At 40.9% G+C, this 15,908-nt stretch overlaps 1 protein-coding gene across 3 annotated transcripts in view; it reads left to right on the plus strand.

Annotated features, from left to right (window-relative positions):
• The window catches only part of EPHA7 (EPH receptor A7), a 213,384-nt gene that overhangs the window by 166,268 nt on the left and 31,208 nt on the right, over positions 1–15,908 (plus strand). For all 3 annotated transcript variants that reach the window (XM_048494255.1, XM_048494244.1, XM_048494234.1), the window contains exons 6-7: positions 3,561–3,685; positions 6,744–6,912. In XM_048494255.1, the coding sequence (XP_048350212.1) occupies positions 3,561–3,685; positions 6,744–6,912 (294 nt within the window). The remainder of the gene's footprint in view (positions 1–3,560; positions 3,686–6,743; positions 6,913–15,908) is intronic.

The following is a 15,908-nucleotide window of genomic DNA, read 5'->3' on the forward strand; positions in this document are numbered from 1 at the left end:
GGATATGGCTCAAAGCGAAGGTAGTAGCAAACTACTTTTGAAAGTTCCTGACCTTTAAAACCCATGGGAGCACTATAAATCAATTTTAAAAATCCTTTTCTTTGCAGTTTTGCCACCCCACCCCCCACCCCCCCGCCTCGGTCTTCACCACTGTAGTTCGGATAGCAAAAATATACATTTCGGTGTCCTTTGTGTATGGTATTTAGGTAAGAATAAGGATTGGAAGTTTTATTGATACAATAATGAAGCGAGGATTTATTCCATGCAATGATTAAAGTGTTCCACTTTAAGCCTTTAGGATTGGGTGGGCTAATTATGTACACTGTTTTTCTAGTGTTCTTCATTTGGTTAGCAAATTTTTTCTAGTGTTATTTATTTGGTTAGCAAATTAGATGAGGCAGTGTCCATAGTTTATTATTTGTTTATTCTATTAAAAACTTTCTAAGCTGCCTTTCCATGAAATTCAGATCCCCAAAGCAGTAAAAATTAACACTGTGGAAATATTAGACGCATTTCCCCATTTTGCCCTACAAGGTTCATCAGAGAGGAAACTCCTGGAGATCCACAGGCTGAGGAACATCCGGCTGACTTCAATAAGAGCCAGTGCTTTTACGGCCCTGGCTCCGGCCTGGTGGAACAAGCTGCCTGGTGATGTCAGCGCCCTGCGGGAATTATGTCAATTCTTCAGGACATGGCTGTTCCACCAGACCTTTTCCAGCTAGCCAGCCAAATTGATTGAGCATAGTATAACATCTTCAGTCTCTGGTGGGCGGTGGGAAGGATGACTCAATTGGATTACCATCTCAGCGGGGGGGTGGGGGGTGGTTAAGGGTTAAGTAGGTAGGATTTATATGTTACTGTTTTAATGTTTATAGTATGTTTTTAAATTATGTTGTAACCCGCCCAGAGCCGTTCAGGGATGGGGCAGGATATAAATCCAACAAATAAATAAATAAATTTAAAGTAAAATAAACCATTTAAAACAATTAAATGAAATATAAACCCACAGACATGTAAAAAAAGATATACAAGGGTGAATAACAATTAGTGAGGGAATGCCAAGCGAAACAAAAGTCTTCATCTGCTGGCAGAAGACAACACTCGCAAAAACAGCAAATCTCCCTAAGGAGGGAATTCAAAAGTTTCAGCACCACAACCAAGAAGGCCCTTTCTTGATTTGCCACCCTTCTAGAGTTAGATGCCGAGGGCAACCAAAGCAAGGTCTTTGAAAATGGCAACAGTGTTTGGGTAGTAGTTCAGTGGTAAAGAACAGATTTTACATTAAAAAGCTCAGCCTCTGGCATTTCCTGTTAAGGTTATTTGATACAGGAATCCTTTACCTTACAACCACTTCCACTTACTTGGAGTAGCCTGTTTCTCAACCCAAGCTTATGTTTTATTACAAAACTTATTGATTTCAGTGAGCCAATACCAATAAACAGAAATAGAAAATAAACAGAATACCAATAAACAGAAATAGAAAATAAAGTGCCATAGCCACGTTCAGCTATGTTATTGATATATCGTAAACATATCAGCTAAAATATCAATAACATAGCTGAATGTGGCTATGTCACTTTATTTTCTATTTCTGTGAATATGTTTCAGGAACAGTTGTGGGGTGAAGGTATGAATTGTGTTTTGATTTTGAATTGAAGCAGCCTGGCAAATATCAACCAGTTTATTTAAACTACTCTAATCCATAGAGGAAGTGTAAAGTTTTTCTCATGTTGTTTGGCAATCACATCCAAGGACAATGTAATCCTCCAAACTCCCCTTTGCCAGATGAATTAAATTATTCCATTTGTTGAGTGGAGAAACCAGCCAAGTGGGAATTTCCTCAGGGATTCTGAGTTTCAGTATGCAGAATACTGGATGAAGGAAAATCAGGTCAGATTATAAATATATGCTTTTTTCTTGAATATTTGCTTTTCTTTTCAAAAACAAAACAGAACCTGCGTAGCATATCCTTCAGACAAATGAGCATCTCAACTGATGAAAAGGGTCCGTTATTGAGGCAGCCCATTTTTTTTAGCCCAGTATTGTCTACAGCTACATTCCAGAGTTACCAGTGAAGCTCAGAGTACATGGCCAGATATTGTCCACAAATACATTACGAGATGTCAAAGGATCTTTTGTCCATGCTTGAAACAAGCTCAATTTTTAGAGGGGTTTGGAATGTCAGACAAGTGAGGGAGATAATAATTTTTAACCTTTATTGAACATAACATTAACAGAAGGAAAAGTAGGAAAAAGCAGAAAGGCTGAAAGTGCAACATAAGATGTAAAATTCTGGAGAATAGTTGAATTGCAAACACTTGGGTGGCACATAAAAATCAGTAGCAACAAGCATCTCAGATGATTCCTAGTGGATAGATATTATTCCTTCCTTAGATTCAGGGTGCACTGAAATTTACCAGAGGGGAATTGGAATAGTAGATCTCATCAGGAGTGGACTGAGAAGTGGAAACAGCTCTGTAGCAAGGCAATTTATAAGCCAAACCTGTAGGGCCACTCAGCTCAGTGGGACTGGCAGTGGGCATTAGCTCTCCGACTGCATCATTCTCCACACTTGTAGCAGTATATGAGAAGACAGTTGGTGAGCTGACACCAACTGCTATGGCTGATGTGGGGTAGAGTTGCTGGGGCTTAGGATTAGGGGGTTCCTGGCCACCAGCAGAATATTTCCCTCTAGAACACTTCCCTGTAAATTAAATGGCCAGTCTGTCCTTGGATCTCATCAAATTCCATTCCAGAGCTCCCAGAGGCACCTGGTGGGCCACTGCGAGTAGCAGAGAGCTGGACTAGATGGACTCTGGTCTGATCCAGCTGGCTTGTTCTTATGTTCTTATGTTCAGAGTGCACTTGAAAGTTGAGATGTTCCAGTGAACCTCACAAATGCTGAAAGCACTGAAAACTACAGCAGCATTACTCCTTATCCTAGTCAGGGGCAACCATCTGCTGGGTATACTTTCTTCAAATTTTAGAAAACTGGCATCCAGACAAGCAGCAAGGTTTATAGGGGAACCAAGGTTCTGGTACTTTAGCATAGTATGCTGTTTGCTTTCATGCAAACTAATTATTGGAAGGACATGATGAATTTGAAGTGCAGCTGGAACTACCCATACTATGAATCTGAAATATGATCTCATTTTAAGTCCTTATTTCTTCATTTTCCCTAAAAGTACTCCAGAAACATATGTAATAAATATTTGGTCCACTGGCTTACCACAGGAGATTAATCTGAAAGCATATTTTCCTGGCTTAATTAGAATTCATTTGCTTAATTATCATTCTGATCTCATCAATTGCCATTTTTTTGTAACTGGAACAGTGCTGTCTTTTGCTGTTTGCACTTTAATTTAGATTTCTGTTATAGTTTATGAGCAGTAATAAGACCCTGCTTGAATATTCATTAGCTTTTGAATTGTGAACTATGGGAAGGTGCTTTCTCTTACCTTAATGATGGTCGCACAGCATGGGACTGATCAGTAGTGACACTTGATGGGAGGAATCTAGTGCATTTTCTCGTTGTTTATTGACACATCTTCTCCAAACAGCTCCCTCGCAAGTTAGCGGCGTAATGAAAGAGAAAGTGTTGCAAAGGAGTGTGGAGCTTTCTTGGCAGGAACCGGAGCATCCCAATGGAGTCATCACAGAATATGAAATCAAGTATTACGAGAAAGTAAGCACTACTCTGAAATTTTAACAATGCTGTCTTCCTTACATGTCCTTTTTCTGTGTTGTATGCAGATCGGATTTGATGGACAGGAAAAAATTAACTGTTCCATCGTATGGTGCCTCACTGTATGGTTCCTGTATTGTCACTACGTCTGTATTAAAGATTTTAAAAAGCCTAAACCCCAACAGTTACACTTAAAAATAAATGAGAATACAAAATGCAATTGCTAGATAAATCAACAAAAGTTTATTAATAAACAGGGTCAGTTTTAATCAGGGCAGATTTAGTCAGAAATGAAAATTAAGGATACTTTTTGTTGGTTTTTTTAAGTTTTTGGTTTCCATTATTTTTGTGTAACAGGCAACAAAACAAACATTTAAAATGTTATTCTCTTTAAATAATGGGGTAAATGTTTGTTGGGTTATTTCATTCTTCCTTCAGATCTGAAAGGGGTTAGGCAATACATAAACTGATTAATCAGTTTAAATGCAGGTGATTCATCTACCCAATTTTTTTAATTGGTGGCGGCCATAAGTACAAAACTCAGAACTATGAACACCTGGCTGTTCCATAAAGAGGCCCTTTCCGCACGGGGCCAAAAACAGTGGCCCAGGGACAGAAAAACACCGGTCCCTGGGGTGCTGTTCACACAGGCGCCGCTGCAACACAGCAGCGCCATCCTGTGTGGCCCCGAGCGTGCGAAGGTGCCACTTTCCACCTCCCTTCCTGAGGGAGGTTTTTGGAAAGCACCACTATTGCATTGGCACGGTGCGAAGAGCACCGCACCAAAGACACCGCTTCCCCCCCCCACTCACCTCATCCTCCAGCGTCAGTCTGGAGGGCTGCTGAGACCCGCCCATGCTGCCCTCCGACCCCTGGAGGTGGAGAGTTGCCCTTTCCGCCATGTGGAAAGGGCCAGAGACTTAGGACTGATGAAAATGCTATCAATTATTTTCTCCATTAAAAGACATTGTGGAGAAAAAAAATTACATCTGAATGTGAATTCTTGTGCAGAACAAAACTTATAAGTGATACTACTGCATTCTGTTCACAGATTTTTCCTGCAAACTCTTTCCTACCCCCTCCCCCACCCCGACTCCTTCCCCTTTAGTAGTTCTGTTTTGTGGGGGAAAGCATACACTGGAGCAACATTTATATATATTTTCCTGTGTATCTTCCTTATTTAGTAATGACATATTCTTTCCTTGGCTGGATTACCAGGATAAGCTCTATCTGATGACCTAGATAGCTTTCTACACTCCTTGCTGTTTGAATAGAATACATTTATGTTTCTCAGTTGTATTTGCTTATTCTGTACTCGCAGCACTGTTTTGGTAACCCAGAATAGGATATTTGATTTATTTACCTTGAAGGATTGTAGCTTTAGTTTTAAATAGACCTTTATTTTTGAATGCTGACTCTGATTTTAATTGCCAGGCTGTTTTATACATATTTATGCTTGCTATCTGCCTAAAAGACTGGAGTAATATTCCTGCAGGACCTGTCATAAGGCTGTGGTTTACAGCCTTGCACTGCTGTAACATTCAATGTTCCTGTTATTGGCATTTATACAGCAGAACAGCAAGGCTTACATTAGTTCTTAAGTGAATGTGTTTTTTATCCTTATATTTCTAGTTCTGAGATTTCTAGCCCCATTTGCAAACTTAGGTAAACTTGAATTTGTCTTTGAGGTCATCTAAATTATTTTTACAGCCAGTGTAGCATATATTCCTTCCCACTGTTCTGTCTGCCCCTCACTTCCTCCCCCATGATCTTATTCCATTCCTCCATCCTTGAGAAACAGCTACAATGAACCAAATCTGTATTGTGTTTAAGGATGACTTTTTGTTGTTTACATCATCTATTTTATATACATTAAAATTAATTGATTTTGTGATTAAATGCTTTGTAGGGTTAAATTAGTGTATAATTTAAATTTCAGCATCAGTTGTATTTTTCCCCACTCAAGTTTTTTTCCTTAAAGAAGAACAATATACTTATTCCATTTTTATATTTGAGTTTTCACCTATAGATATTTGTGTAATTTAATTAAAAATAAAAGTAAGATCTGATTATTAGGCACCACTAACTTTAAAGTTCTGTGCAGTCTCCATTGAAGTGAATGGGAGATTCCAGTGGTGGAAGGACATTTGTACATTTTCTAGTAATTTAAGGTGGTTGTGTACAAGACAGCCTCCCAATATTTATTTATTTATTTATTTATTTTTTAAACTTTTATACCGCCCCATCCTCTAGGGGCTCTGGGCTTGTCCTTTATTTAGTTCAACTGTGATTTAACTGTAGGCATTTTAGTCTATGTATTTATTGTTATGAAATATTAGCAGAATGTTGTCTCCTCTATCCATCCCAAAAATAGCACAGTTTACTAGCTATTCAGATCCTCACATACACTCTGACTCACATGTTTATGTGACAGTGCCTCATTCTGGTCAATACAAGGACATGTGTGCACAAATTACACAATGAACCATTGCTTCTGCTAAAATTAATGGATGGGATCTGTTGTCAGAAGAGTTTCATGCCTACTTTGAAGGTTTTGCATCCAAAAAGCACAGTAGTGTTATGGAGAATGAGATTTGTCTACTTAGATGAAAAGAGCTTTTAGTATGATTTACTGAAGAACTGCAATATAACACTTTTTGAAAGAAAAGAAGAAACTTAGGAAATGAATTGGTAAAATATATCTTATTGGGTTATTCATAAACTAGCAAAATACAACATTTGAGTCAATTGATGTTCTAGCAGGGAAAGTACTGACAATCAAGTGCAAAAAGGCAATGATTTTATCACCAGGATTTTATGAGCTGCACCCTGTGCTTCCCATTTACATTTTATGTCATTTTAAGAGCCCCGCAATGAAATGGCATTGTGTTGTAATGCTCCGCAGAGTGTGCTACATTCTTTATGTGGGCAAAAATAAAGAATACCCTTCATAACAAATTGAAATAAACTACCAGTACCAGTTGCCAATGGCTGAGGCAGAACAAAACGGATATCTGAACTGCAAATACTATTCAGTTGTTTGTTTTCTTGTTTCCAGGACCAAAGGGAGAGGTCCTATTCAACAGTGAAAACCAGGTCCACTTCTGCATCCATTAATAATTTGAAACCAGGAACAGTATATGTTTTCCAAATTCGTGCATTCACTGCTGCTGGCTATGGAAGTTACAGCCCTAGACTAGATGTTGCTACGCTAGAGGAAGCCACAGGTAAAATGTACACAATATACATCTTCATTTAAAATGAGTACACAATTATTGTGGGCAGCTCATACTAGAAAACTGGGAAATAATCTCACAAAGGGATCAGTTACTTCGTGATGGACTATTTTATGTTGTATCTTGTTTTTATAAATGCAACCCTTAAGATCCCTGGCTGTATAGATCCCTGTTGGAAAGTTGGGGGGATTCAAAATCAATGAAATAACAGCATCCTTGTGGTTGGTAAACCAGTATGAAATTGCTTCAAACTGGAAAACATTTAAGGTAACACACATTTAACATAAACACAACCACTTTACAAGGTGTAAACTAAATCATAAACTGAAGGAGACAGGATTTTCAGTGCCCCCTCAGGAAGAACACTCAGAACAATGGCAAATAACAAACAGTATCCTGTAATACAAAGAAGAAGAAACAGCCAAAATGCTAACTGGAAGTACAGAACTGCTTCTTCCCTATCTGCTCTTCTGTGGCTCTAGATCTTCCTCTGTCTTGGCCTGTATGGAAATTATCAGTCAAGCTCTGGGCCTGCCTTCTCTTGCTGCTGGCCAGCTCTGGGGGCGGGGGGAGAGAGAGAGAGTTTTAAATAACAGTTTGAACTATGACAAATCCCTTTCTTGCTGCAGGCCAGACTGACTGAGGAGGGTGAGGCTCTTACTGTTGGTAGCATATGATCAAGTACTCCTGCCAGTGAGCTCCTGCTCCCTAGGCCCTAAAGTACTTCATATGGAAATAAAATGCAGTGACAATGGAATGGGTTACATAAACGCACATTCTTGGATTACAAAATTCTGCGTAGGTAATGTAACAGTGACAGCTGTGAACTGTTCATATTCATATAAACAGACAGTGAAGAGAAGGAGACTTGCATAATATGTTTTAGGATCTTTTTGCCTCTTTATTGTTTTTCCCATCTGAATAAGTCACATTGTGGATCCTACTTCTGTGCTTTGATTGCCCCCAGTAGGGATCAGCTAACCTCCCAACTGAACCTTCTCATTTTATTTTTCCTGGTCTGAAACTATATATTAAGGCCAGTAACTCTGGGATCATAACTGAAACCTGTGGCCCTGTGTCTCCTCCTTTTTTCTTCTTCATATTGTTTACAAAAGCAAAACATTTATTTAATTGTTTAATCATTAACTATATTATAGGGGTGTTCTCCCCCCTCCCTCATTTTCAGCTTTCCATGCTCCCCTGTTTTTAAAAAAATATGCTAAGTAGATTAGTGAGATTTTAACTGTATTTTATGGTTAAAATCTCACTGATAAATAGTGATGATGAAAAATAGTTAAGAGACTCTCAACTACTTACCACTAACATTTTTGTTTGCTCTTTGATCTGACTAAATTACAAGAATGTATTTGAACATTATATTTGTACACAATCATGTTTTGATACAATAATGGGAAAATACTCACTTTTTCCATTTTTTCTGATGTTTAACGTTTGTTATCAATGTACTATATCAGTGATTCCAAACTTTTTATCACTGGCATGCTCCCTGTCAACCCATTTCCATGAAATTGTACCCCCATATTAGCAAATATTTGTGATTAATACAGTTGATGTTATTTCAAATTTATATGTTGTAAATGCAAATGAATAGCCCAATAATAGGATTAAAAGCAATGGATTAATAAGATGAACAAAACAGTGCATATTTATTTACACTCAAAACTCAAAAGATAAAATGAGCCCAAGCTATTAGTTAACAGACACTACATTGCATATACATTATTTTTTTTTACATTTAATTTATTAACACTTGAAATCTCTGAAAGAGAATCAGGGATGATGGAAGTGCCTCCACCCAGGACCCAGGTAGTGACATATCTACAGAAAATGACTCTCAAATTGCAATCCGAATGCTATGCCCCTATTGATGCATTGATCTTTTTTGTCACTGCATCACACTGGATGCTCACATTTAACTTACTTTCCACCTGTACCTATTATCTTATTCACACACACTCCAGTCAGTAGTGTATCCTACATCCAGAAAGAAAGGGGGAAAGGGAGAGAAAGTGAGGGAGCTTCCTCAGCAAAGAGAGGGAAAGTTGCCCACATTCACCACCGCCGCCACTGCCACAAAAAAAGCCTCTGGTTTAAAATTAACTTACTTTCAGGCCAAGTAGCACTGCAGCCATGAGGAGACTGGGGACAGGTACAGTCCTGGGAGGGTGCTCTTTCCCTGGCCCTGCTATCAGTCTCCTCCAGGCTGCCACTTGCCAAGAAATAAGCTAATGTTAATCTAACAACAACCGTAGGGAGGGGTAGGGCTAGCATCAGCCTGGAGGGTGTATATATTCCCTCCCCTCCCTTGCATGCCACCCCTCCCTCTCCTCCTCCTCCATCCGCTAGGGTGGGTGGGTCATGTCCAGATGCCGGGGGCCCTTTCCTCCCCTCCCTTGCATGCCACCCTTCCGTCCCCTTCCCTCACTCTGCTAGGGTGGGTGGGCCATGTCCTGATGATGGGCCCCCTCACCTTCTCTCCCCTCCCTTGCATGCCACCCCTCACTCACTCCCCTCCCCTTGAATGCCACCCCTCCCGCTCCCTCTATGAGGGTGTGTGGGGCAGGTCCAGACAAAACATTTAATGCTTGCTTTTTTTCTTGAGATGGGAGGACAAACGACATGCCTTTTTCCACCATTAAAGATTTTTTTTTCCCATGTACCCCTTAACATTCTGATACATAGGTTGGGAACTGACGTACTATATTAACCTTGTCAAAATCCAGCCTGAGGCACTTCCTTCTAGCATGTGAATGTAATGATTGTACCAAGAAGAATTTTCTAGTAATCAGATCCTTGAATTATTCAGACTATTGACATAAAGTGGCAATTATTTGCTGTTTAAAACTAGTAAAAAACAAACAAAACCTGCATATTCGCAGCTCCACTTTTAAACCTCAAAAATGTGTAATAGGTATTACACATAAAATGTTATATGACATGTTATAAGAATCATCCCCAAATTGAAGGAAAGTTAAGGAAATCTCTGGACATAAAAATACAATAAGAACTTTCCATAAACCATAATTGTTGTACTAGTATTGGGAAGGTACAGGGACGTTTTGCATTTAAAGCAAATGCAGCTTCTTGGTGATAGTTTTTTATGTGTGAATATTGTTAATGCAGGACAAGAAAACAACCCAGATCTCCAGTTTTGATATTCAATATATATTCTAGTCAGGAACGATTTTGTATTTGACTTGCAGATCTGGGAAATGAAAAGGCTGCCATAAACATTGTGTATGAAAAGGCCCTGAGAATATGCATGCATTCAATTAAACAGCACAGAAAGACCATTTGCTTTCATTGGAACCCTGTACAAAATGACTTTTTTTCATTTGTTGAAGAAATGTATTTTTACAAATAATGCACAATAAATCATTGTGTTGAAGCATTCTTCATTTTTAACACTTGAATCAACTAGACCTGGGAATCCCCTAGAATTACAGCTTATCTCTAGATGATGAGATTAGATCCCCTGGAGAAAATGGATTCTTTGGAGGGTGGATTTCATGGCATTGTACCCCACTGAGGTCCCTTTCCTGCCCAAATTCCATCCCCAAAGCTCCAGGAGCTTCCAAATCTGGATTTGACAAGCATCCCCCCCCCCCCGTCCCCCACAGGTTGCCATGGGGGATCTGGCTACACAAAGCAGAACTCATAGTTTTCAATAGTTTTAAAAAGTGAAACAACAAATAATATTCAGGATGTTTTGGTTAATGTGGGAGACAGAAAGATCTTCATGCTTATCAATGAAGTCTTCAATACTTTTATAAGTGTGTGTGTGTGTGTGTGTGTGTGTGTGTGTGTGTGTGTGTGTGTGTACACACCCAAGTTCGTTCATTTTAGTTACTCCACTAGAGTTGCTAATTGGAACCAACAGAACAGAACCAATAGTAAAAGTTAGTTTGCAAAGGCAGTAAAAGTAGATGTGACATGATAAACATGATTTCTTGCACACGGTGCTCTAGTAGCAAAGCTGTAATGTGAAATCATTACCAATTTTTAAAACATTATACATTTAAAGTCTCTCTGTTAGCTATATGAATACTTCCAGTATGCTCAAATTCTATTCTTGGATTTCAGTTACCCACCACCAGATTTTTAGTGTGCCTTTAACAGTTGCCTTCCATTCCACAGTACAACAGATACAATGCAAAACTGCACATAAGATTGCCAGCAAATAGCTGGCAAATAGTGCAAATCTGGGGCAATGAAAATGCGGGGTGAGAGTGCCATCGGCATGACACTATTAATCATTTCTGGGAAAAGACAAGAAATTGTGTCATGCCTCTCTAGGAATCACCAGAAACTCTGGTGAAATCATGTTTCTGGCAATTCCTAGAGAGGCATGGTGTCACTTCCAGGTTTTCTCCAATAGTGATCCAATGCCATTTTAAAGTTTATTTTATTTCTGCTGGTCATCAGAGTGGCAGCAAGTAATGAGAGCTGGAGGTAGGAGAGCTCTTGTGCCCAACTGATACCTGGCAACCCTAACTGCACCTGTTGAACATCTGATTCGATCATGTAAACATTAAAGATAAAGAACTCCTGCTATGAAAAGTAAGAGTCAATCTTGTTTCTAGTTCATAATGTGAGACTGGCACATACAAACAATAAATTGCAATGCACCTATGTATAAAATTAACATACCTTCATTGCAAAAACAGCAAAATACAGGCATTCATAATTCATATACAAACAGCAACAATTCATTGTGCATATAGAAACTATAAGAACATAAGAACAAGCCAGCTGGATCAGACCAAGGTCCATCTAGTCCAGCTCTCTGCTACTCGCAGTGGCCCACCAGGTGCCTTTGGGAGCTCACATGTAGGATGTGAACGCAATGGCCTTCTGCGGCTGTTGCTCCCGATCACCTGGTCTGTTAAGGCATTTGCAATCTCAGATCAAGGAGGATCAAGATTGGTAGCCATAAATCGACTTCTCCTCCATAAATCTGTCCAAGCCCCTTTTAAAGCTATCCAGGTTAGTGGCCATCACCACCTCCGGTGGCAGCATATTCCAAACACCAATCACACGTTGCGTGAAGAAGTGTTTCCTTTTATTAGTTCTAATTCTTCCCCCCAGCATTTTCAATGTATGCCCCCTGGTTCTAGTATTGTGAGAAAGAGAGAAAAATTTCTCTCTGTCAACATTTTCTACCCCATGCATAATTTTGTAGACTTCAATCATATCCCCCCTCAGCCGCCTCCTCTCCAAACTAAAGAGTCCCCAAGCGCTGCAGCCTCTCCCCATAGGGAAGGTGCTCCAGTCCCTCAATCCTCCTTGTTGCCCTTCTCTGCACTTTTTCTATCTCCTCAATATCCTTTTTGAGATCTCTGACCAGAACTGGACACAGTACTCCAAGTCGCGGTCGCACCACTGCTTTATATAAGGGCATGACAATCTTTGCAGTTTTATTATCAATTCCTTTCCTAATGATCCCCAGCATAGAGTTTGCCTTTTTTACAGCTGCCATGCATTGAGTTGACATTCCCATGGAACTATCAACTAAGGCGCCCTAAATCCCTTTCCTGGGCTTTGACTGATAGCACTGACCCCTGTAGCGTGTATGTGAAGTTTGGATTTTTTGCCCCGATGTGCATCACTTTACATTTTGCTACATTGAACTGCATTTGCCATTTCTGAGCCCACTCACCTAATTTATCAAGGTCCGCTTGGAGCTCTTCGCAATCCTTTGTGGTTCTCACCACCCTACATAATTTGGTATCATCTGCAAACTTGGCCCTGCACGCTACCCTCTACTTCCAGGTCATTTATGAATAGGTTAAAGAGCACTGGTCCCAAAACAGATCCTTGGGACACCACTCCCGACATCTCTCCATTGTGAGAACTTCCCATTTACACCCACTCTTTGTTTCCTGTTTCTCAACCAGTTTTTAATCCATAGGAGGACTTCCCCTCTTATTCCTTCATTGCTGAGTTTTCTCAACAGTCTCTGGTGAGGAACTTTGTCAAAAGCCTTTTGGAAATCTAAGTAGACTATGTCCACCGGTTCACCCCTGTCCACATGCCTGTTTACACCCTCAAAGAACTCTAGTAAGTTTGTAAGCCAGGATTTGCCTCTGCAAAAGCCATGCTGACTCTTTCTCAGCAGGTCTTGCTTTTCTACATGTTTTATAATTTTATCTTTAATGATAGATTCTACTAATTTACCAGGAACAGATGTCAAACTGACTGGCCTGTAATTTCCCGGGTCCCCCCTAGATCCTTTCTTAAAGATTGGGGTGACATTGGCCATCTTCCAGTCTTCAGGGATGGAGCCTGATTTCAGGGATAAGTTGCATATTAAAGTGAGAAGATCAGCAATTTCATGCTTGAGCTCTTTAAGAACTCTTGGGTGAATGCAATCTGGGCCAGGGGATGTGGTAACATTTAGTTTATCAATGGCTGCCAGAACTTCTTCCTTGTCTACCACTATCTTTGCAAGTTCCTCTGATTCGCCTCCTAAGAAGCTTGGTTCAGGTGCAGGAATGTTCCTCACCTCCTCTTGGGTGAAGACAGATGCAAAGAATTCATTCAGCTTCTCTGCAATCTCCCTGCCATCTTTTAGCACACCCTTTGTTCCTTTGTCATCTAACGGGCCTACCGCTTCCCTTGCTGGCTTCCTGCTTTTGATGTACTTGAAGAACTGTTTGTTGCTGGTCTTGATGTTCGCAGCCATGCATTCCTCATAATCCTTTTTTGCCTCCCTTACAGCTAACTTGCTTCTCTTTTGCCACCATTTGTGTTCCCTCTCATATTCTTCATCAGTCAAACTGGACTTCCATTTTCAAAAAGACATTTTCTTTTTTCTGATAATTTCCTCAACCTCTCTTGTTAACCATGGTGGCTTTCTTTTGGACTGGGTGCTGCCTTTTCTAACCTGTGGAACACATTCCAGCTGAGCTTTTATTACTGTGTTTTTAAATAACCTCCCAGCATCCTGGACAGTTTTGATTCTCTTGATTTTCCCTTTCAGCTTCCTGCGCACTATCCCCCTCATCTTTGAGAAATTTCCCTTTCTGAAGGCGAATGTAACTACATTAGTAGTTGCCACTTGTTCGCATGCTGAGATACTGAATCTGACAGCATTGTGGTCGCTGTTCCCTATCGGCTCAACAACACTGACTTCCTGCACCAGGTCCTGGGTCCCACATAGAATTAGATCTAGGATCACCTCTCCCCTGGTTGGTTCCACAACCATCTGCTCTAAGCCACAGTCATTTAGCATATCCAGGAATGCTCTCTCCTTACTATGACCTGAACATGCATTTTTCCAGTTTATATGGGGATAGTTAAAATCACCCATTACCACTACATTTTTGTTTTGTTGGCCTCTCTAATTTCTTTTTCCATCTCAGAATCCTCTTGTGCACTTTGGTCTGGGGGACGATAATATATTCCTAATATTAAACTGTCCTTCACACCTGGTATTGATATCCACAGTGATTCTGTAGGGGAACCAGCTCCCCTTGCATTGTCTATTTTATGTGATACTATGCTCTCTTTGATGTAAAGGGCAACTCCACCCCCAATGCGCCCTGTCCTATCCTTCTTATAGAGCCTGTAGCCTGGTATAACAGCATCCCACTGGTTCTCCTCATTCCACCATGTCTCTGTAATGCCCACTATATCAAAGTCCTCCTTCAAAACTCTGTACTCCAGCTCCCCCATTTTAGGTTGAATGCTTCTACTATTAGCATAGAGACACCTGTATACCCTGTCTCTGTCCTTAACCTGGGATTTATGTGCTTTACCCTCAAGTCTTTTGTAGACACTATCCCTTGTCACATGCACATTGCTATGTTCCTCGCTTGTATGTGGTTGATTTAGAAAAACCTCCCTCTCTGTCTGCATCCCCATAGATACTGTATTCCGAACCGAAGTCACCTCAGCTCCTGTCGGCTTTCCCCCAGTGATCAGTTTAAAAGCTGTTCTGCCACCTTTTTAATGTTGAGCGCCAGCAGCCTGGTTCCTCTTTGGTTAAGATGAAGCCCGTCCCGTTGCCTTGTCCCAAAAGGTTCCCCAGTTCCTGACAAATCTGAAACCCTCTGCCTTACACCACCTTCTCATCCACGCATTGAGACCCTGTATCTCCGCTTGCCCTGGCTTCGCCCTCTGGCGATGGAGCGGGTGGTAGCATTTCTGAGAATGCCACCTTGGAGGTCCTGGACTTCAACCTGTTTCCTAGCAGCCTAAATTTAGCTTCCAGAACCTCCCGGCTACATTTCCCAATGTCGTTGGTGCCAATGTGGACCACAACTGCTGACTCCACCCCAGCACTGTCTAAAAGCCTATCTAGACGAAGCGTGACATCCGCAACCTTTGCACCAGGCAGACAAGTCACATGCGGTCATCACGCCTCTCACAAACCCAACTCTCTATATTCCTAATGATCGAATCACCCACTAAAAGGAGCCCCCCACCTCCCCGAGGGGTATCCTCAGTGCGAGACGATAGCTGATCGCCAGTTAAGGAAGGGATCCCATCTAAGGGAGCATCTTCCCCCACCTCAGACTGGCACCCTCCCTCCCCAAGACCTTCATTCTCCATGACATCTGAAGAGATGTCACATTGGGAGTGGGACCCGGCTGTTAGGTCCCTGAAAGCCTCGTCTGTCACCCTCTCTGCCTTTTTCAGCTTTTCCAGGTCTGCCACCTTGGCTTCAAGAGAATGCACACGTTCCTTGAGTGCCAGGAGCTCATTGCAGCGAGGGCACACCCACGACTTCTGTCCTAGTGGCAGATAGTCATACATGTGACACTCAGTGCAAAACACTGGAAAGCCCCCATCCCCCTGCTGGCTTTCCGCCTTCATATCTGATTTGTTTAGATATTTAAATATTAAGCTTTTAGTCAGTGCCCCCCTGGAGCTATCTGCACGTACTATCTGTCAAATATGTCCTTATTAATTTAAAAAACAAAAAAATAAATTAGAATTGCGTCACGCGGCGCTGGTTCCAG

This window comes from Sphaerodactylus townsendi, linkage group LG01, assembly GCF_021028975.2.
Source record: "Sphaerodactylus townsendi isolate TG3544 linkage group LG01, MPM_Stown_v2.3, whole genome shotgun sequence".
NCBI lineage: Eukaryota > Metazoa > Chordata > Lepidosauria > Squamata > Sphaerodactylidae > Sphaerodactylus > Sphaerodactylus townsendi.